Source organism: Coffea arabica, chromosome 7e (genome assembly GCF_036785885.1).
Source record: "Coffea arabica cultivar ET-39 chromosome 7e, Coffea Arabica ET-39 HiFi, whole genome shotgun sequence".
NCBI lineage: Eukaryota > Viridiplantae > Streptophyta > Magnoliopsida > Gentianales > Rubiaceae > Coffea > Coffea arabica.
The window spans coordinates 34,411,806-34,435,664 of NC_092323.1; the positions used below are offsets into that span (position 1 = coordinate 34,411,806).

The following is a 23,859-nucleotide window of genomic DNA, read 5'->3' on the forward strand; positions in this document are numbered from 1 at the left end:
CCATTGAACTGAGGGTTTAGGGTCTTCCACTTGATATAAAAAGGCTGGGAAAAGAAACGCAGCCAGGGGGATAGAAAAAAGGGTGACGGCAGGAAAAGAAAAAGGAGAACTAGAGAGAGAGCTGGGGGGGGTAGCGGCTGAAGGCCGAAGAGAGGCAACGGGGGAGTGAATCGAGAGTGAGAGGAAGGACTGACGGCTAGAGAGAAACTAAGCAAAAGAAAGGAACTGAGGCTGGAGGAGGATAGAACAACGGCGGATGAAAAGAATCTGGGGAACGACTGGAAAGAAAAATAGAAAAAACGGAGAGGAAGAAAAGCTTCAAGTTGCGGAGGAAGAGCTTCAAGCAAGAAAAGGCTGAACGGAGGAATCTCACTGTCATCTGCGACTGTTCTCCGAAAAATCACTGCTAGACCCTATCAGAAAGTAGCTCTGTAAGATTTCTTCTAGCCTTTTCCTACGGATAACTTTGGTTAATAAATTATGAGACCATGAGAACTATGGGTTTGTTTGATGTCTGATGAATATGTGTTATCGCTTGGTTTGAGCCTGTGAATATGTTAAGAGTTGTAATGGTTGTTCTTCACGTTGGTCCATGGTCTACTACCCAAAGATGTTGCCTTTATACATTAGATCTTCTCGGTTTTAGCAGTGATTCATAAGGGTCGTATGGAGTCTAATGAATGTCAAGTTCTTGTTTACAGTTTTTGTTTACCTGCTGCAATTTTGTCCATTCGGTTTGGCTGCCAAAGTTTCCGTTTCCTAGTTATGCATGTTCTGTATCCAGAATCCTTTGAGTGTGTGTCAATCGTGATAAAGTAGTGTTTTTCATGCTTTGAAGTCGGAGAAAACGTAGCTAACGAGTCATTTTGCTGCTGAAACTCATGGTTTTGTTTTGAATCCTATGATTTATATGAGGTCGGTCTGTGATTTAGCTGGTCTGCCATTCGAGTGAAATAAGGTGTAGGGATTTCCTTTGCAAAAAGAGGATTTTCTTCAAAAACCAGATCTTTTGAAGGAATTCGAGCATCTCAGTTCCTTTGTTCTTTATCTTACATTCAGTCATGCTCTAGTTCTAACTCTCCCTCTTGAGTGTTTTGAGTTTCGTTGATTGGGGAACTCCTGGACAAAAGCCATTAGTTTACTTTCATTCGTAAAACCAGAGGGAGGTGAGCGAAATTGTTGCAAATGTTCCTTTTACTTTGCTGCATTTTATGCTCGGATGATTTAATTAGATCTTTTGGGGTATAGATGATTGTGGTTGAGTGAGGTTAATAACATGAGTTGAAGGTCTTGCATTCATTTTCGGTTTGTTGCATTGATAGACCTTACTTGGGCCCTTTCACACGAACAAACTTGGAGTGAATAATAAAACATTTCTGCAGTTTCAAATCCATAAGAAGCTAACTGAATCCAGATTTCAGAAGTTCTGTGGCTGAGTTTTTTTTTTGGGTAGAATGTTTAGCTCACGTTTTCACCATTTCAAGATGGGTTGTGTATTGTGTCTTGAATCAAAAGTTGATGTTTTTTCCGGGACATGTTCAATTAGTTGTCAAATGCTGCATGTTGCAGAATGAAGAAAAACAGAAAATGCAGAAATCTTCTTCGCATGCATGCATTCAAATCTTCATAAAAATTGCACTTGGCTCCCCTTAGTTTCTGTCCATGCTACAAAAGCCCCATTATATTCTAGTTTCTTGCAATTAGGTTCTAGAGTAACTACATTTTGAACCATTACTTGACCTTCTTATTACTCTTGGATCTTTGAAGTTCTCAAAATGTTTTGATTGGACTTGAGTGATTGGTTATGTTTTCAATTGGGTCCTTATTGGTTTCAACTTGATGAATATGAGTTGTTTAGTTTATTTGAATGGTTTGAGTGATTCAATTTCATGTTTATTTCCATTTCGTGTGATTATTTTGTTAATCAAAGTGATGCATTGACATTTTCTTTGTTTTTGGAGGGTAAATAAGTAAATTCATTTCATTAGGACACCAACTCAAGGGAGGTACACTCTATCCCTTATTTTTACTTTATTTGACCCTACGTGTACTTATGTGATTTATGTGTTTAATTGCATGCCTTTTGAATGTTTTCATTTTATTTATTTATTTATTCGCTTTAGTCGTCTTAATTTCGTATATTTATTTTAGTTCATTTTGATTATTTAAAAGGCATTTAAAGGCCAAGTTGTAATAGTTAGGTTTATTTTATTTATTTTCATTTCCCCCGTTAGATTGTAGTAGGGCCCCCTCAAATGTAATAGCTAGGGTTTTATTTGCTTGTGTGATTTGCATGCCTATGTGCTATGTGTTACCACTTTCTTAGGGTCTTGCATCTAGATAAGCATGCTTATGTGCTACGTGCTAGGTGAAACTATGTGTTTTGCATGTCTATTTGCTTTTAGTATTATATCCGATTAAGTAAATGGAATGCATGTTACCGTGGCTAGTCCAATGCTAGTCATGGCCTTTCCCTCGAGCTCTTACAAGTCCAATGCTTGTGAGAGAACGTTAGTTAAGGGCTAGTCCAACGCTAGACCCTTAGGAACCATCCGCACGTTAGATCATGATTGTGTGATAAAATTACTTCGTCTCATGCATATCTTTACTTTCTAGGGCCTTTTTTACCATGTTGCATGACACTTTCCTTATATATGCATATCCCTCCCTCCATATTTTCCCTTATATGTATATTACTTGCCCCCTTTGTATGAAACATGACATTAGACTTGCATTTCATCTAAGCATTAGAATTAGGTTAGATCATTTGCTTGATTAGGGAATAACCCCTCGAATATGGGATATGGATGAGTTTGGCTTTCTATCCTTAGCACGCTCGTATTCCCTCTATTAAAGGGAAAATTGAGTCACGAACATTAGCCCCCCGTACCCGACATGATGCACTCCTTTAAGACATGTATATTTGTATAATTATTTTATTTTCTTTTCTTTTCTTAGAATCTCATATTTTTGCATTATTCGTGACTTTTTCGAAGAGTCTTCATTGGGCGTCACAATTAATGTGATTGGTACCAAATAAGCTTTGAAGATACATTTCGACCCTCCGACACCCTCCTAGGTCTAGGGTTTGCATTCATATAGTACTTCCAAATGTGATAAATATTTAGGTTAAAAATAAGAAAATCTTTGACTAAATCACGCAACTAGCTTTGGTTAGGTCGAAAGGGTGCCTCGGATTTTTATCATTGCCTTCCCTTTCTTCAAATGTGACTCCCGAACCTTTTTCTTTGATTTACGTAGACTAGGAGTCGTTTAAAAGGGGTTTTTCTATGTTTTCCTTTGAAAAATTCATTTTAGGTGACTTGGTACACCTTAACTCTATACCAAATGACGACTCCGATTTTTATTTCAAAAACCCTTTTTAAACTATAATTTGGGCCCAAATCGTCGCATTACAAGTCCCATTTAGGCCCATTTTCTTTTTTAAATCAAAAATTCATTTCTCAAATCAAAAATTCACTTTTTAAACCATTTATTTATTTTATTAAAAATGGGGCGCGACAAAGCGTTAAAAATGGTTTGTACTTCTAGCTTTGGAGGATATAGTTTAATGCATAAAGCGGTGCGTAGAGGTTTTTTTAAAGTTGGAAGTTAAACATGTTATCCTTGATGACTAACGTGTCACTTTCCATATTTAGTACAACAAAAAGCTGCTTTGAGCTTCTTGAGGAACAAAATGAATTGATGATAGCTCCTTTCTTTTCGAATCTTTTGGATCAAAAGTATTACAAGAATTATGAACCATCATTTTGGTACGGGGGGCCTTTTAAGGACTTGTAAGTCATTGTGATGTCGTATGGCTTTGTAATTAACCATGTGCTTCCTTTCCAATGTACAACATGAAAACCGAGAAATATAAAGTTTTACAGAATGCTATAGAATTATAATAATCATAATTTCTTTTTCATATTTTTCAATTGATTTTACATTTTTTAGTTGGTTTCCTGTTTGGCAAAAAAAGAATGTAAAGAAGTTGGAATGAACTTGAAGTGAACCATTTGCACCTCATTCCCTCAAGCTTAGTTGCCAATCTGTCATAATAGTGGCAGGTTAATCATATTACAATGTTTTTCCATTTATTGCATGATTCGAGTGCTGTTCTGTCATTGTCCTCTGGATTTAAGATTTGAATCATTTCAGTATCTCAATTGGGGTGGATATGCAGTAAAAGTTTATTTGTTTTCTTTCAATTGTAATCATGTTCTTCAATATGTGCTCTTTAAATTTCAAATTTAAGTTAGTAAAAATACTGGTACAGCTCTTATTCCACTATACCATGGTTTGTACCTGCTAATGCTGTCCATGTTGTGTAATTCCTAATCATTTCCAATTGTTACCAGTTTTATTTTAAAATTTTGCATTAAAACTTTCTTCGACCACTTTTAAGGTTACACAACCACGTATATTGTTTTTCATTTAACATTCACAATCATTAATAACAATTTAGAAATTAATGGGGCGGTGGGCAACTTGTAAGTGCACAGGGTTCTACTCCTAGTCCCAGTTAGTGTTGCTAAGGTTGCCTACTTCTTTTTGTTGTCTTATTCAGGAAATTTGTTTTATCTGCTCAAACTTTAGCGGAATAGTTAATAGGGATAATATCAGAAATTTCCCCTCATGTTTCTCTTAGTATCACCTAACAACGCTAAGGTTTTAAAGATATCACTTACCTCCATTGTTTTTGTTATTTGTGCAATAAAATTTCGAAAAACCTAAACTACCTTTTGCTCACTAAATAAAAATACTCCTAAACTACTTTGTTTACTTCAAGAAAACCATCATCTAAAAAATGATTTCCAGTAGTACTACCACGTTACAATGCTATAGTCCATAGAAATATAAATTTGAAAACAAAAATGATATTTGCAAAGAAATCCACTAACACCAATTTAACTTTATATGGTCAAAACCAATTTCATGTGAACCTTATATATATTTTTTCAATTTCTTCTCAACTTGTGTCCAAGCCCTTAAATTGTACTGATCATTATAAAAACCAACTCAAAATAAAGAAAGAAATCATGTTGACATACTAAATCAATCCTTTTCTAAATTGTTATTCAGCAGTGTTTTAGTCAAGTTTTAGTAATTTTATTGAAGTCAAGTTATAGTAGTTTTAGTAGTCTGGAATTGGTAATTTATTAGAAAATTTCTTATGGTTGTAAGACTTGTTTACCAAGTCATCTAGTCTATAAATGGGGAGTCTTTTATTGTTGTTAGTTGATAAGAGCGAAAATTTGAGAGACTGTTATTATGTGTGATTAGTTGATTTATTCCTCTTCTCCTATACATATTTTTACTAGCGTGAATACCCGTGCTGCGCACGGTGCTTACGTTATTGAAATAAATTAAAAGATTATACCATTTTAATTTGAAAAAAGTTAAAAAATTATACCAACATAATTAAAATTTAAGATTTGTCTAACAATAATTCAAAATATGACAAAATCTGTATATCATTCAAGAATTGCATTTTACGGAAGATGGATCTTAAAATAATAATGAAAATTTATATTAGAAAATGAATGATATATGGATAGAAATAAATGTAATTGCATGTTTTATTTGATTTCAAAATGAAATATTTACAAACATTATGCATTTGATTTGATAATCTTGTACAAAGGTGCGGACACTTCTTACACCAACAACTTTTAGTATGAAAATTAATATTGGTGGTTTAATTAATTCTATTGAATTTTGTAGAGTTCGTACTACAAAAAAAATGTTCAGTAAGACTTGTATTTCTTGGAAGTGAACTTGCTGAATCTTTTTAAAATATTTCATTGGGATCACTATGGTATGAGATTCGTTTTGTGATCAGTTTTTTTTTCTTTGTAATCTTGCAGATTTGGAATTAAGATGTCATTGAAATCAATGATGGAACCAATGGGAGCTAATGGAGGCCATAGCCCTCCTCCCTAAATTTTAAAAATTTTAATTCATATTATGTAAATATTTGTGTAAAATAAAGTTGGCCCTCATAATTTTTTACAATTTTAGTTTATCTTATGAGAATATATATATGTATATATGTGTGCGCGTGTGTGTAAATTAACTACATTTGAATTAATTTTTTTATTTAAAAAAGTTATTTATTTTTTATAATTAAAGTTAATAATTGATATTTTTAAATGTCATATATTTAAATAGATGAAAATTACTTCAAAATGAAATACTTACAAACATTATGCATTCGATTTGATAACTTTGTACAAAGATGCGAACATTTTTTACATCAATCAACTTTTAGTATGAAAATCCATATTTGTGGTTTAATTAACTCTGTTGACTCTGTTGAATTTTGTGGAGTTGATACTGTAAAAAAAATGTTCAATGAGACCTGTATTTTTTAGAAGTGAACTTGCTGAACCTTTTTAAAATATTTCAATAGAATCACCATGGTGTAAAATTCGTTTTGTGATCAATTGTTTTTTCCTTTGTAATCTGGCAGGTTTGGAATTAAGATGCCATTGAAATCAATGATGGAACCAATGGTGGCTAATGGGGACCATAGCTCCCCCCTTCCCCAAGTTTAAAAAATTTAATTCATGTTGTGTAAATATTTGTGTAAAACAAAGTTAGTTCTCCTAATTTTTTACAATTTTAGTTTATATTATGAGAATATATATATATATGTATATATGTGTGAGTGTGTGTGTGAATTAACTACTTTTGAATTATTTTTTTCTTAAAAAGTTATTTATTTTTTACTTCCCTTTATAATTAAAATTAATATTTGATTTTTTAAATGTCATATATTTAAATAAATAAAAATTATTTTGAATATAACACATAAAAATAATTTCATGATACTACAAAAAAGTGTTTAGTGAGACCTGTATTCTTAGAAGTGAACTTGCTGAACCTTCTTAAAATATTTGAGTGGAATCACCATAGTGTAAAATTCATTTTGTGATCAGTTGTTTTCTCTTTTGTAATCTTGTAGGTTTGAAATTAAGACGCCATTAAAATCAATGATGGAATCAACAGGGGCTAATGGGGGCCATAGCTCCCCTCTCCCCCAACTTTTAAAAATTTTAATTCATGTTGTGTAAAGATTTGTGTAAAACAAAGTTAGCCCCCCACATTTGATATTTTTAGATGTCATATATTTAAATAGATGAAAATTATTTTAAACATAACACATAAAAATAATTATGTTAGGAAAAAGTTTAGCCCCTCTAGAAAAAAATCTTGATTTCATCACTGATTGAAATGTTTGTAAGTGAGATTTATCCATGGTGAAAGTATGATACATAATTTTTTTCACTGTATTTAATTTATATAATGACAAATGAAATGGGTAAATTGGATTAGTGATCATCAGTTTTGTGAATGATTATAAGACTAAAATATATTATAACAATAAGATACGTTGAATTGTGAAAATTGTAATTTATAAAGGCTCCTAAATTTTCGATATGTGACTTTAATAGTTGCGAATTTCTTAAATTAACAGTTAGTCATTACTATCAGTGATGTGGTAAGTGTCAATAGTAAATGTGAGACGTGAATTGGAATTTGCAGATATCATTTTACATGGGTGATTATTACCTGTTAGTTAAAATTTAGACGTTTTAATTTTATGGATTAGCGGGGAAAACTGGGTAGAAATGTGGGAAAAACGTGATGATGATTATAAGATTTGTAGGAGCTGTTATAGGATTAGTTAAGAGATAAACATTTTTTAACTATAAAAATGTAAAATTCTATTAAAATAGCATTCAGACTTTTGACAATTTTGGAAGCTCTTTATCCAAAACCCCCTCTGTCATATATATAGATATAGATGTGTGTAAATTGCCTCCCCATCTAAATTGGTTTTATGAAATTTATCTCCTATATAATTTTTGTGAAATTTTCTGGGTTCTACAAATCATACCCCACTCTATCACAATCACAAAAAGTAAAAAAATAAACAAAATTCAATTTACTATAATTTATAAATTAAAAAATCGCATAGTCATCCAAAAAAAAGAGTAGAGAATGTTCAACAAAGGAGAAAGAGAAGAAAGTGACTTTTGTTTCTTCTTTTTAAAATTTTTTGAGCTCCATTTATTCGGTATGCAAATTATGTATCAAGTGAGGGTTACTATAGTTTTTTTACAATTGTAAAGAGAGGTAAGTGATATTCTTAAAAGCTTAGGGTGTCAAGTGATATTAGGAGAAACCTCAAGAGACGTTTCTGATATTATCTCTAACTAATGAGAATAGTATACTGAATATTTAATTACCGTCTATAACTCTGTATGATGAACATGCCTGGCACCCCTCCAATTTAACTGTGATTAATTTATAGTCTTATATCTTCGCATAGGGCTTTTCGTTGCTCGGCTTTTTAACTAATTCCAAGTTCAAGTTCTTCAAGTTCTGAAATCAAAGATTACAACTTCGAGAAAGAGTTGAATCGGGCGACCATGGCTACGGATGAAGACAGGCTGCCAGATTATAAAACCCAAAAGAAAAAACCTACTTCTGATGAAGATAAAAGGTCAAATATTCTTCCGTTTCGTCTTTTCTTTCTCTAATGGTCTGTTTGTTTATATTTATTTATTTATTTATCTATTACCTTTGCTTATTGCTGTGTAATTTGTTATTGCTTGTGTGTTGATTTAGTAATTCCTTATGCATAGGAAGAAGAAGATTGTGCCGGGAAGTTTGATGAAAGCTGTGATAAGGCCAGGGGGCGGAGAAGTGACCCCTACTGACGGTGATCAGGTTGGTGGATTTTTTGTCTTGAATAGTTTTGTTAGTTGGACGTCGTCTGGCTGTAACTTGCGAGTGCCAACAACCTATTAAGTGTTCCTACACTACTTCCATGACAAAACCATGTCCCCCCTATGATGGTGCCAAATGATGCTTAATAAATTGTGCACCAATATGCAGGTCATTTATCATTGCACAATTCGCACCTTGGATGGTGTTGTTATCCAGTCAACAAGAAGAGAATTTGGAGGTGAGTTCCAGCATCAATTCTGTCATCTTACTGTGGTGGTAAAATTATGATACAAGATAGAAGTCTGGAAAGCAAAAGGGAAGGTTTTAGGAGAAATTAAGAATAGAGGGTTTTAGAACTCTGATTTTTACTAGAACTAGTATTGCAACTGATGGGTCACCTGAAACCTCTTCAGTGCATGTGTTTTTCAGAAGCTAGACTGTTCTCTGGGTTTACTCTAGTTTCTTGCTATGTGAACTTGTCATAACAGTTCTGCTGCTCCTTTGCTGTCTGAATATCCATGCGGATTATTTTGCTACATCTGGAATGGGAGAGCAACGTTATACTGGGCTTCTGGGATATCTTTCTGTTTTTGTTAACTTAATGGTGCAGTTATACCTGGATGTTGTTAAGATATAGTGTTTCCCTTGGTAATAAAACTACTTTCTACATTCCTATTGATTATGAAAGGCTTTTTGTCCTCTTTTGACAGGCAATGGTGCTCCAATTAGGCATGTTTTGGGGAAAAGCAAGATGATATTAGGACTGTTGGAAGGAATCCCTACCATGCTGACGGGTGAAGTTGCAATGGTCTTTATCTCAACCTTCTTTTGTAAAATTGGGATCGAATGGTATTACTGTTGTAGGCCCAAAAAGATGTTTCATTTTTTTGGGTTGGGCTGTATGTTTTCATTTGTTAAAGATTTTTTAATCTATTGTTGCACACATTGTACCATTATTAATGAGTTCAACCATAATAGACTGTGATGATGTAAAAACTCGTATATCTGGGCTATGACCACAAAGCAATATTTAAAATTCTGCTTATTTATTTTGTTTCATTCTTTAGTTGAAGACTTGGAAGCTTGTGTGGGATGGAGCACTACAGATGTCATATAGGAAAAAAATGTTAAATGACTGAGTTGCAATATTGAAACATATTTGCATGTCAAACCTTTTTTAAAAGTGTAAAATGCAGGTGTGTTCAGGAAATTTGGATTCTTATGCAGTTGCCTGCTACTCCATCTTCTTTTGTAATCATTTTTTAAATTTTCAGGACATTGGGAATATTTAAATTTAATTCAATGACTTGGCTTAGCAAAAACAGAAATCTGACTCATGACATCTGCATTGTAAAGTGCCCAAGGGACGAGAATATTCCAGTTGTTGGCTAGGGCCTAAAAGTGTCCACTACTTTTGAAACATCGTTTGGCTAATCTTTTTAGTTGGATTTGTGATATTGGCTTGCAGTTTAAGATGAAACCTGAAATGCATTACGGGGAGGAGGATTGCCCTGTCTCAGTGGATGATAGATTCCCAAAGGATTCTGAACTTCATTTTGAGATAGAGCTGATAGATTTCTCAAAAGTCAAGGCAAGCATATGTCCATGAGTTGCTATGTTGTATCACTTTTAAATGTACAAAACTTATGCATGTCACTCTGATTTCTTGATGTTTCAGCAAAGAATTGTTGTATTGAATTGCTCTCATAGTCCTCTCGTCAATTACTGGTATTAAGTGTGAGAATATCTTTCTGTACAATGTCCTTAACCATGGTAATTTGCTGATGGCTTCATTAATATATGCCTGTACTTGGTCTAGAAAACTCTTGTAGAATAAGTTGTTCATTTGAGCCGCCAAATTCAAGACAAATGAAACAATACCTCAATGGTTCGTTTTCCCATGACAAGTCGGTTTCTGTATTGTCTTCCAGTATGTGTGTGCTTGTTTTTATATAATATTTCTCAAGTAATACTCAAACCAAGTCTGGATATTGGTGTTTAATCCTCGTGCAATCTGTTATTCTATTGGATATTGTTGGTTATTCTATAAGTTTGACTGCACTGTTGGTTTTGAGTCCTTTCGGATGATTTATATAGATGTTTTAGCATTTCTTATAGTATATTGAGGATGATAATGAAGCCTAGAGAATGGATTATAAAGTAAAAAGCACTTGGTCAACTATTTTACCAATGCGATTTTATAGTTAAAAGTTTCTCTATGGAATCCAACTATATTTTTGTTAGTGTGTTTGGGCATTTGTGTCTTCTCGTCTCTCCTTTTGCTGTCTAATATCTTACACTTTGTTATTTTCCTACATGTCTTCTTCAGGATATAAGTATGTGATGTCTGGCCCTCAGATCCCATCTAATTCTGCTAAGATGTGCTCCAATCTTTTGAATTTTCAGGTAATCAGCGAAGATTTGGGAGTGTTGAAGAAGGTGAAATTGGCAATCAGCTTCAAAATTTTGTAAATTCTTCAATGTTTCCATTTTAGGTGCAGTTTGCATCGTTAGTCAACAAATAATCTACTAAAGGCATGGCAATAGGAAATGTAAATAATACTGCAAGAGAGATAGCCTGTCGGGTTCAGTGTACTCACCACATTTTGGAAAGGATTAGTTGAAAGAGTGTGATGGAGTTTTGCTAATCAAGTACTCGAAAAAGAAATAAAGAAATACTTTTGTTCACCTGCTTTGCAAGCTAAGTGAATATAACAGCTCTCAAGGATTTTTCTTTTACTAAATGCTTAAGAACTTGCTCTATTTGGAATCAAGTAGTTGACAAGAACTTGCTCTATTTATGTTAAGCAAAACAAAATCTTGCAGGAGTGGTGAATGTCGGAGGAAATTAGTTTAGATGCTAACCAAAGTAGGTTATTAATATTGGTTGTGTTAACAAACTTCAGGCGATTGGGGTCGAAGTAGTTGGAAAAGCTTATGGAAAGAAGTACAAAGCAAATGAAACCAAAGTTGATTTTTGTTAGTGCATTTCACAAGTTTAGTGGTTTTTATCTTCTTTTTCCTGACCAGGTTATAGATGAAGGACAGGGCTGGGAAACACCAAGGGAGCCATATGAAGTAAAAGCTTGGTAGGAATTGATTGTTGCCTTTCTTGATTGCTATGTGTGTCATATTCGTCTTTACCATGATCATGTTGTAGTCGATATTTGATAATTGACATTGGCGAAACTGGAATATTATCTTTGTTTCTAGGATTTCAGCAAGGTCAGGGGAAGGAAAAATGGTCTTGTCACGTGCTAAGCAACCAGTGCATTTTACTTTGGGAAAATCTGAGGTGAGTTTTATACCATTTTGTTCCATTTCTTTTCTTTATGGTTCATGCTTAATTATCTTGATTCTTGTTCTTCCTGTGTATCTATTCCTATGTCATCTCTTTACAAAATAAGCATTTTACTGAGTTCTCCACATTTGTGAAATTACTATCCTAGTTACTCATTTCTTTTCTTTATTTTCTTCCTAAAATTTCTGTTCCTATTTGCCTGTGTCATGACAACTCACTCAAACTTATTCTTATATTCTTGTGTATTTTGACATAGATACCTAAAGGGCTTGAAATGGGAATAGGAACAATGTCACGTGGTGAGAAGGCAGTAATTTATGTTACTGGTCAACATATAACGGAAACTCCTCTGATTTCTGCTTTAGGAGGAGTGGAAGAAATTTATTTTGAGGTGGAACTTGTCCACTTTGTTCAGGTAGAAATTGAGTTTCACAAACCTGTAGTCGTTTAATATATTCATTAGTTTGCCCAGAGCATGCCGCGCATGTTTGTTTTTTAACATGTATATGTGTCGATAATCATATTTGTGTACTTGACTGTGGCTGAGATGATGTCTTCAAATTTAAATTTTATAGGAGCCTTAATCCCTTCTCTTTCCCCTCTGTTTTTCTTGGAGTTGTTCCATGACGCTCCAGCAGTAGTACTTTGATGTGTTTGATTGAATGTTAGTATATAAATTTCTGATAGTTGGAGTTTGAAATGGTTAAATTTTGCTCTTTTTTCATTGAATCATGAATGTCATCCTTCTTGTCTATGGGGAATGACTAGGGACTTCTTGGATCTTCAAAAATTAATTCTACTAAATGGCATTCCGAATAATCACATTTCATTATGTCCATGAATCATGGGAAAGCATGCCTTGTTAATGCGGTATTGCAATCTATTATGGTAGCGAAATGACAGAGGATGTTCTAACTTCTGGTTGTGGCATTTGTAGGTCCGTGATGTGCTTGGAGATGGACGCCTTATCAAGCGTCGCATTCGTGATGGAAGAGGTTTGCTTTTCCTTTTTCTACATTTTGGAGATCGGCATTATATGTTTTTGCATATTTTGAACTTAGAACCTCTTATGACATATTGTTATTTGTCAAATCCGAGATCTGATGAACTTTTAGACAATTCAAAGACATCCATAGTTTCATTTTGGGCCTGAATGTTTACGCTCATATTTCCTGTGAAATATAGCGCTGAATTTCTGACTGCTTATCCTGTTATATTTCCTTTTTTTTTGTGTGCCTCCCTCCAACTATCAAGTCTCTATGTGTGTAAATATGCATATAAGCTACAAATGAATGGTTAAAAGGGTATCTCGATGACTTTGTCATATCTTTACAGGAGTTTCAAGGTTTTATCTGATTTTGACTAAATAATAACGTCTTATGCTTTTCTTAACTCTTCATGGTTAGGTGAATTCCCCATGGATTGCCCTCTTCATGATAGCTTATTACGTGTCCATTACAAAGGCATTCTTCTTAATGGGGCAAAGACAGTTTTCTATGATACAAAAGTTGATAATCATGGGCAGCCTCTGGAGTTCAGCTCTGGGGAAGGGCTTGTAAGTCAAGTTACTATACACAAGCACACATTTCAAATGTCTCTTTTTCTAGTCTGTCCTTCCCCCACCCCTCTCCCCTCTACTATCCTCAAATCGGTTTAGGTATCTAGTTCCATGCCTTGCATAGATGCAAGGGAGGACACCGCACTGAGTTATTGATCTTATGTTTAAGTCTGATTGCAAATTTCATCTTCTGCAATGTGTGTAGGTACCTGAAGGGTTTGAAATGTGTGTTCGTCTGATGTTGCCTGGAGAGTTAGCTCTTGTCACATGTCCTCATGAATATGCCTATGACAAGTTTCAAAGGTTATAACAAATTTGCTTAGAAAAAATGTTTTGCATGAGAATGATAGTAGTCTTTACACAAAAGTAAAATTACTCAATGGGTAACCTCAGACTTCATGGTAAATAGAGAAGTTGCCTGTGTGGGGCTAAGGCCATAAAAACCTAGGCACTCCCAGACCTCATTGGCAGGAACCTCAAGCATTGGGTTGGGCCTGCTATGTATAATCTGAAAATGCATGGGTAGTCCTTAATATTTTAGCTTTATGTCTTTCTTTCTGAAACTTCATGCATTATTGCACAGCATCCTTTTGACATTTCTTCTAACATTATCATTAGGCCAGCTAATGTTCCTGAAGGTGCACATATCCAATGGGAGATTGAGCTTCTTGAATTTGAGATGCCAAAGGTAACTAAGTGATACATGTATTCTTTTGTGAAAACTTAAAGAAGAATCTTATTACTATAGATGTATGTTGTATCATGGATTTATGACATTTCTAAGGAGCATCTAGTTTCTGAGGATTAGATTGAAAAGAATGATTGGTCATTCATTGTAAATTAACAGAATTGTAGACCATAAAAGCAAATTGGAGAGTATGGTAACTGCTACACTGGGGACTAGGGCTATAAACGAATTGATTAAATTGAACTTTAGCTCGAATTTGAACTCTAATCCTATATGAGCTCAAAATCTAAGCTCAAGTTCTATTTGATTTAACATTCAATGGATTTGAGCTCAATTCGAGAGCTCGAAAATTTATTCAGTTCTTCAATTTTTATATTATCACGAATACATATATAATATCTATATGATAAAATAATAAATATATAATTTTATAAAAATATTATTAAATTATTTTATATAAAAATATTAAAAATTATTTGAATCAAATCAAGCCTTAACAAGCTGAATATCTACGAGTTCGAGCTCGATTTGATACTATAAATGAATCCTAATTCCTATTTGAATTCGAGCTCGAGTTCGTTGAAAATCGAACTCAAATCAAACCCTAAACGAATCAAGCCTGAACTGTTCGTTAAGGGCTTGGTTCGTTTACAGCCCTACTGAGGACATGACCAGCAAAAAGAGTCAGGGTTCTATGCTTTCTTCATTTAAGTTTGGGTGGCATTGTGAAACCTTAAGTAGCAGATAGGTTAGTGGAGAATGAATAGACAGTTTTTTATGGTCCAAATGGGCTGACTTTCTGATTATAAACTTGTTGATAGAGAACTCCTTTTTAGAGTTTTATCTTTCTGTTGGGCATAAGAAAGTTAAGGAAACGGGCAGTGGAGGACCCATAGATCAATGCCTCTTTAGTTCCCTCTATTATGTTTCTAGAATTAGTAACATAAAAATTTTATCATATTTGGTTCAATGATGATACCAACCAGTTAAGTTTTGGTGTATGCATCGAACAGGCTGACAGTCTCATTTGACTTTAATATTTTCATGTTTCTCATTGTGCATCCTCCTGTTGCATTAAATGATTAAGTCTTATTTGACAAGATTTTTGGTTGCAGGACTGGACTGGTTTCAACTTCAGGCAGATAATGGAAGATGTTGAGAAGATCAAAGGCACGGTATGATTTTAATCTAGTTGGACAGGTTCTGAGGAATATTATTTTCAGCCTTTTCAGTACTATTTGTTCATATTGTCTTTTTCCTTGTCAATGTATATTATTTGTTTTACCACTGCTGCTATCCATTATTATCATCATTTCTTGTGATTAGCATTGTATGAGAATTATCAGTTGTCCTCATCTGTCATTGTGGTTATTAGTTAATAGATGCCATGCACTATTCTAAGTGACTTTGACGGTCATTTCAGTGTCCACAGTCGAATTATTATTTCCACATGGTCTATTGAAGGGCCTCATTTAAACATGACTTCACTTAGAGTGAATTTCTATCTATTAGGGCAGGCTTTTGAGACTTCTTGCATGCATAACAATATGTATTGTCCAAATGAAGCTCATTTATTCTGTATACCCTTTTCAGGGTAACAGGCTTTTCAAAGAAGGAAAATATCAACTTGCCAAGGCAAAGTATGAGAAGGCATGTGGTAACTCATTCAGTCTTGATAACTTTATGTTTTATCAACTTATAGAGCATTCATTGTTCAAATATAAGCTTGCATTATGTGTCTTGTTTATTTGGAAATCAGATACTACTTTTGTTGGTTTTATGCAACTAGTTTTGTTCTTCTGTCCCACCTTACGTAGTTGCAGTTCTTGCTGATAAAATCAGGATAAATAGCACGTGGTGACCCTTTTTTTCCTTAAAGTAGTTGCTAAGAAGTTATGTTGAACTGAATGAAGATCTAGAACAGTGGTGTTGGGTTCTTTTTGGCAGGTACTGCGAGAATTTAAGCATGTTAATCCTCAAGATGATGACGAGGGAAAAGAATTTTCAGATACAAGAGTAAGAGTGCTTATATCTGCTTGCTACTTTAATAGACATGTCTCTCTGGATTGATGACATTTTCAACGCGTAGCTTTCACATTATCTAGAATAGTCGGTCTCTAATGGCGTTCTCTGGTTGAGTTGTTCCAGAATCTGTTGCATCTAAATGTGGCTGCATGCTTCTTGAAAATGGGAGATTGCAGGAAGTCTATTGAGGAATGCAACAAGGTAAATAACTTGCCTCCGAAATTAAAAGTTTCCCAGATGTATGAAAAAGATGCGTGTTAGTGTTCTACTGAAACCTCTTAGTTTAAGTTTGATCACTCTGGGTGATTTCATTCCAAGTCAAACTTTGCTCTGACAACTGATTTGTAATGCAGGTATTGGATGCAAATCCTATTCATGTGAAAGCTCTCTATCGACGTGGAATGGCCTACATGACAGCTGGAGATTTTGAGGAGGCAAGAAATGATCTTAACAAGGTAATTGTGTCTTCTATGTTAATAATAGTTGGGTACCATAGCTATATACCTCCTCAAGTTGCATTTTGGATTGCTATGCAGATGATGAGTATTGACAAGTCATCTGAGCCTACTGCAAAAGCAGCTCTTCTCAAACTTAAAAAGGAAGAACAGGTTGGTTGATTTACAAATTGTGTGTTAACATTGCTTTCTTAAAATTTTAATTGCATACTTGGATGCAAAGCAGGAAGTGCATAGGCGGGCTAGCTACCAGTTTAAGGGACTCTTTGATAAGAATCCTGGAGAAATTTCAGAAGCTGGAGTAGGAGAGAGAGAAGAAATTGCTACTGAGAACAACAATGATGAACATCATCATGATTTAGTTAATAATAACGAGCAGGATATTGAGCAGGTTGCTGCTCCAACTCGTCTGAGTTTTATGTTGGGATTGTTGCCTAAAGTCAAAAGACTTTTCACTGCTGTGGGGCTCAACAGGTGTACAATATTGTGAGTTGTGAATCTAAATATCTTGGGTGAGAGATCTTCGTTTCTATGGTTCCAGATTTCCATTGAATTTTTACCCATTTATGCTTAACAGGACGCCTGATCTATCGAGGTCTTCTGGGATTGGGTCATGTCAATCAACTGTTATAAATTATTCATTGTCCTTAGTGTCATTAATTGTTTAATATGATGAAGAAAGGTAAACAAACTGCTTTGTGAGAGAGAGAGAGAGAGATTGACGGACATTAGCTAGCTTATTCCGTGGATAACTCTAAACTTGTAATTTGTGTTCCTTCACTAATATTAGTAGCTTTCGCAAAGGCTTTTGTTTACTCATGAGATGAAATTGGACTCTCATTATAGGCCATTGCATTATTTTGTCGAGTAAACTTGAATTTCGGATCCAAATCCATATCCTGACAGTCACCTAAGTATCAATTCGCATTTAACAGTTCATAATCCAATTCCTGACTGTCACCTTAGTATCGGTCTGCATTTAACAGTTTATAGTCCCATTTACGATTTTTTGGGCGAGAAAAATTGGAAAGGTACAGAAATATGTGAACGGGAACTCAAAGCGTTTCTTTTTGGCCCCTTCACAATAATAATAATGACTGACAAGTTGACGATGATGGTGGTGATGATAATAATAAATTAAATAAGTTGTAGCTTGAATCTAAACTAAAGATCTTCTTTTATTGTAAGTTGTACCCTGCACCTGCATTGTACGTGGGTAAAATCATTAGTAGTTTAATTTTCAGGATGAAGAAACAAAAATTTGAATTAGTTATTTTTGAAATATGTGTATTATAATGATATTTTGAATTAGTTATTTTTAAAGTATATATGTATATTGAAAGAACAGATTGTACCATGAAATGTATTTGATTTAAATCAATCAAATGTAAAAAAATTTAAATCAGTTTTAAGAAGTGGAACTCTTGCTTCAACCTTTGATCTTCATTTTTATTTTTGACTTTTTCCTAGATACCATTAATCTTCTCATCCATATTGCTTTTAAATCATAGCATTACATTAATCACTTTGGAGTTTATTATGTAAAATGACTTTCTAATGTATGAGCCTACATTAAACAACTTTTGAAGAGGAGTATGATTTATGTGATATACTTTTTTGATGAATTTGTGTGAGCATTTAGAATAAAAGCAAAGTCTAAAATAATGCATAAAGAAGGAAAATTAAATAACTAATATGACATGTAGAGATGTGGATTTCTTCCTTTTATTTTATTGTTAGGAAAAACTTATTTGCGTTAAAATGACAAACATATATTATAAAAAACTTATTTGTGTTATATTTTAGGTAATCTACTTTTTATTCATGATCAACTTTATACATGATAATGCATTGCTAAAAATTACTTTAGTGCTTAGTAATCAATATAAAAGAAATCATGCATTTAGAAATTTTGGGTGTTGCTCCTCTTCATAAACTTTTTCCCCCTCTGTATTACATCTGACTTTAGTTATAATTTGGTAATTCTTGATGCAATTTAGTCTTTGATTCCATATCTTAAGAAGATGTACATGTCTTTTGTCTTTATTATTACTTTAGAATTTCTGGTATACAATATATTTCATATTTTTAGTCATCTTTAATGAATTAGAGTTACATGGGCTGTTCTTATCCGAAATAAGCTTACCAAATAATAATGTGAACTATCTTCTTTGATATGTGAATTGATAAAGGAAACTTAAAAGGAAAATTGAGAAAAAAAATATTGTGACTAAATTGACAGCGTTGATTTTGAACTCCAAACTCCAAATGGAAATATCATGCTACAAACTTTTAGATTCAATAGCTTGTCACTTTGAAAGTCTATAGCTTAAAAGAATTTGTGGGAAGTGATTCATAGTTTAATTTTAGATAAAATCCAAAAAAGCTCCCGTGGTATCCAAAATTCAAGTGGTGCATAGTTTAATTCATTCTTATGATTGTTCTACCCTTTTTATTTGAAATAACATTTCTTAGACAAAGTCACCATCTCAGCGATTCATTGCCATCATCTCTATCACTATCTTCATCACTAATCAACAGCTCTAGTTGCCTTCTCTCAGCCACTAATCAGTAATCACCACCACTAACACTACCATCTCCACCACTAATCAATACCACTAACACCACATACAAATATGATTTCAAAATTAAAATTTCTCAAATAGCATAAAGAATCCCAATTGCATAAAAGTCTAGGGTGCTTCTATCATTACCAAGTTCAAGTCCCAATTTGAATAAAATTTTGATAGGAATATAAAAACTAGACCCATGGATTTTGCTTGCTCAACCACCACCTCTACCACTCCTATCACACTCATTCTTTTCACCCCTACCACCCACCTTTCCTCCTTCTCCCCTTTTTTCCTAATCTGCCCTCCCTTCCTTTACTTGTTGCTTCCCCTTCCCCCTTTTCTGAGCTAATCTTGATAAAAGGGGGAGTAGCAGGCAAAGGAGGTGAGAACAGAGAAAAAGGGCAAAGGATGAAGAGAGAAGTTAGGAGAGGAGGTACTAGTTAGGGAAGGCAAGAGGAGCAGGAGAGAGGGGAAGGGAGGGTGGCGGGAGTTTGAAATAGTGGTAGTGAGAGTGGTGAAGAGTAGAGTTTATGGCATTAGCAAAGATGGCGGCGTGATGGTTGGAGTGATGGGGCAGAAGAAGAAGAAAAGGAAAAGGAAATAAAGAAAAGAAAAGAAAAGAAAAAACTAGTTTTTGGAAGTAAATAAAAAGGAAAAAATTATAAAGAATAAATAAATAAAATATATATGTCCTGCTACCTATGACGTAGTTGGTCAAAAATCACCATTACACTGAATCAGAAGGGGGTTTTATGGAAATTTTTGAATGAGACTTCCTAAATTTTGGTGGTACCACAAAGGGGATTTGTGGATTTTACCCTTTAATTTTTTACAGATGTCTAGTATAATTCGGTTATTTTGTAAAAAGTTAGAATCATACTTAAAATGATGCTGCAAGTTTTCATATGCAAGATACATGCTAGTCTACTATGATAGCCGAAAACTTATGGACATGAAAGATTATTCTAAAATATAACACAATAGCTAGCAACATTAATGCAAACAAAAATCTAGAATAAAAATATTATAAAACCTACTAAACTTTTAGTATGTAATGGTTAAAGTTTAGACTTATTTTGTGTTCTTATTCTACTCTTTTTTATTTTAGGATTTAAAATATTTCCTTTTAATTTGTCATATTCTAGTTTGTACCTCAATATTAGTTTGATAAATTTCAAAACTAAGCACTAATATTTAGCATCCTTTTTAAATTTTTCACACTTCGGGAATTAGTAGTATTTAATAATTTTTTCCAGATAGTTATAAAGTACAAAAATTAACAATTAGTCAAAAGTTCATTTGAAATATCATGTGGTAGTTGACAATAAAATATTTAATTATTCATACTTATCGACCCAAAGAGTTATTGTCTTCAAGAATTCCCTAGACAATCACTGTAATGAAGTTGAGCAAATAGATTAATAAGAATTTATAGACCTGTTGAAATAAAATTTTGCATGCTAAAAGTATAGGTGGCAAACCAACCCACTTAACTAAATTTACCTATACCCGCCCATAAATAGGTGGGTATGGGTATGGGTATCTTAAATTTTTGTATATGGATATAAATGAGTTATCCAATAATACCCATCAAACCCAATTAACCCATTTAGAATTCTCTTCTCCTAAGTCTCTTCTCTTCCCCCACCTTTTTTTTTTTTCAAATATTTCATTTTGTCATGATGTTAACTACTTTTGTTTTACTATTATTATTATTTGTTGGTTTTATCTTATTATTTTATTTTCTCTTAATTTGTTAACTTGCTCACTTTTTAGCATTACCAATTTATGATAAGTTTTAGCTACTTTTCTTATCTTTCTAAAATGAAATTTTAAATTTATATATGAAAAAAATGTTAGGGGTTCAAAATTTTTGGATTAAGTTTTTATATTAACTTTTATAGTACTTAGTTCAATTTTTTTTATTCTTATTATTCAATTATTAAATAATATGTAATTTTGCGACATTGGTAATTAGGCTTATTGAACATTATAAGTAAATATTTAAAATTAATGGTGGGTACAAAGAGCGGTATAAATTGATAACTTAGTTTGAAAAAATAAATTTAAATGAGTTTACAAAAAATTAAAATAAATGAATTATAAATGGGTAATTGGGTTACCCAATTCATTTTTTGACTTATCCATTTATACCCATCTAATTAAATGAGTCTAAATTAGTTGACTCACTTATATCCATTACCCATTTTACCCAACCCAAACTTGCCCAAGTCACCCATTTTACCCAACCCAAACTTGCCCAAGTCACCCATTTTGACACCTCTAGCTAAAACAAAAGGATCATTTTCACGCAAAACTCTAAAGCCGAGGGAGAAAAGCCTGAGAGATTTATCACATAGCTGATGAGAGGACCAACAGCAATAATCTAATTGAAAAATCCTTCAATTTGTCGTGCTTCTACAAATGCCAAAAAAAAAAGCCTATAAAAAATAAACCTTTACTCATCATTTTAAAATTGTACTTGAATTTGAGCTGTTTAATAGTTTAATACCATAATTTGGCAGAGGCATTAAAAAAGGTAGTTGGGAATTTGACTATATCTACATAGATTTAGAAGTTGGTGATAACAACTTTGACAGGAAAAGAAAATATTTTTAATCTTTTAATAGTAGAAGGATAAAGCTTTAATCACCGACAAATTGGATTTCATTTAGTTCTTAATCAGTGACTTTCTTTATAAAGCAATAAGGAATCAGCAAATTAACTCTAGCATTTTGCACTACAGTTTATAAATCGCACAATTTGCTAACAGTGGTCCAACGTACCTTTTTTTATTTTTTGCCAAAGTCTAATACTTAAGGAGGTTGACAACTTTCAAAGATTTGCAAGAGTTATTTAACGTGCGACAGAATAGACTAAGGGGGTTCCATAATTGGCAAAATTTTTAACATCCCAGCACTAAAATATCTATGCCTTTCATTCAACCACCTCTCAAGAACTCTCTCTTCAACTATGAGTTACAAGCTAAGCAAATCTCGTGACACTCTAATTGGAACAAAATTCCCTAACCAGAGTATGCCAAATTCCATGTCAAATGCATCAACGTCATTGATTGTGGGATTCTCAAGTTCAATCCCAGAGTCTAGGAAATGAACTTCATCACTTCCTTGTAGATTCTTAAAATATTTATTAATGATTGATAATCCTCTAAATCGTCTTCTTCCCACCAATTCTTAGCCTAAAACTTCTCCTGAGTTTTGAAGTGCTAGAGTTTGCAGACCATAGGTAACATTCCAACCCAAGTGAAATGGGCAATTTGTATAGTTCTGACCTTAGATGTATCAACAATTGATTCCTTCAAAAAACAAGAAATCACCTCTGTTCCTTTCTCCTAGAACCAATTGCTCACCTGAAAAGGGTAAAAAAAAAGTTGCTTACTTGTCTTTTACTCCATATAAATTGTTTAAGAAAAGATTATTGGCAGAAAGTAGGCAATTTGAACAGTTATAACCTAAAACCTATTTTACGATGTGCGGATCCATTAAAACAGCAAAGAAATTACCTCTATTCCTTTCTTTTGTATTATTTCCTCTACCCAAAAAGGGAAAAGAAAACACAAAATTACCTCTGCTCCTCCTTTTACCAAATCCTACTCCTTTGGCATATCAACTTTCTCATTTAGGTATTCTTGTATGCATGAGTTCTAGTTAAGGTTTTGCAAAATAATTTGTCGGCAAAAATTAAGTGATTATGATAGTGGTTCTCAAGATTTTCTTCAAAAAGATGCTACATTTTTTCTCTTCTACAAGAATGTTTACTTGCAGAATTGTGCTTATGTAATAAGACGAACTCATCAGGTAACTTGGAATATGTTAGAATCAAGTAAACTGGAATTGCTTGAATGTAATCAATGGTAAAATTCTAACTTTGATGGTAAATTGAAGCTTTTTGCGTGTTTATGAGTGCTTCAATTTGCTTGATGTTACCCACATTATAGAGATTGAATTGCTAAAATCTATTTGTGGTTTCAATATAATTATTCTTACATCCTCAAAGACCTTAAAAAGATACGTTTTCAGGTTCATTAGTCAAAATTTATGATATTGGTATATGATTACTTGTTTTACAATGCTATTTAAAAAAACCCATTTCCTTAAAATTGGGTTCATGATTCTTTCATAAAAATTTTAATAGCTAAAAGACATTGAACAAATAATTCAATTAAATATCCTCATTGAGGTAATCAAAATAAAATATGACATGGTTGCACGAAAGCTTTGAGCTTACAAAGAATATCAAGTAAGTAATTCCTCAAGAAATTGCTTTTTACCAAGCAAAAAAGAAAAAAAAGGAGAAAGAAATATTTTAAAAAATGTACGACTTTTGTTAAACCACATTAAATTTGTAAAACTTAAAATCCAAAAATAATTTAATTCTGTAATTGTAAATGCTCAACATGATTAAGTTATGATATTCAAGCATAAAATTAGAACAAAAAAAAATCAAAATCATCAAGACAAATGAGGCATCTGAAATTTAGAAATTATTTACAATAA

General features: G+C 33.2%; 1 protein-coding gene across 4 annotated transcripts; it reads left to right on the forward strand.

The window, feature by feature from the left end:
* Positions 1-8,301: 8,301 nt before the first annotated feature.
* LOC113702226 (peptidyl-prolyl cis-trans isomerase PASTICCINO1-like) lies at positions 8,302-17,572 on the forward strand. 4 transcript variants are annotated; one of them, XM_027223322.2, is made up of 21 exons: positions 8,302-8,515; positions 8,658-8,742; positions 8,911-8,980; positions 9,453-9,550; positions 10,211-10,333; positions 11,149-11,181; positions 11,773-11,831; positions 11,956-12,037; positions 12,300-12,458; positions 12,981-13,038; positions 13,450-13,598; positions 13,807-13,904; positions 14,220-14,289; positions 15,405-15,464; positions 15,883-15,939; positions 16,237-16,305; positions 16,438-16,515; positions 16,668-16,769; positions 16,851-16,922; positions 16,996-17,255; positions 17,347-17,572. In XM_027223322.2, exons 1-21 carry the CDS (start codon positions 8,442-8,444, stop codon positions 17,435-17,437), a joined length of 1,947 nt encoding a protein of 648 aa, XP_027079123.1. In that variant the 5' UTR covers positions 8,302-8,441; the 3' UTR covers positions 17,438-17,572. The 4 variants fall into 4 exon arrangements, with proteins under 4 accessions (XP_027079123.1, XP_071915279.1, XP_027079125.1 ...); XM_027223323.2 differs by having other exon boundaries at positions 8,376-8,515; positions 8,641-8,742; XM_072059178.1 differs by lacking the exon at positions 12,300-12,458.
* The last annotated feature ends 6,287 nt before the right edge of the window (positions 17,573-23,859 follow it).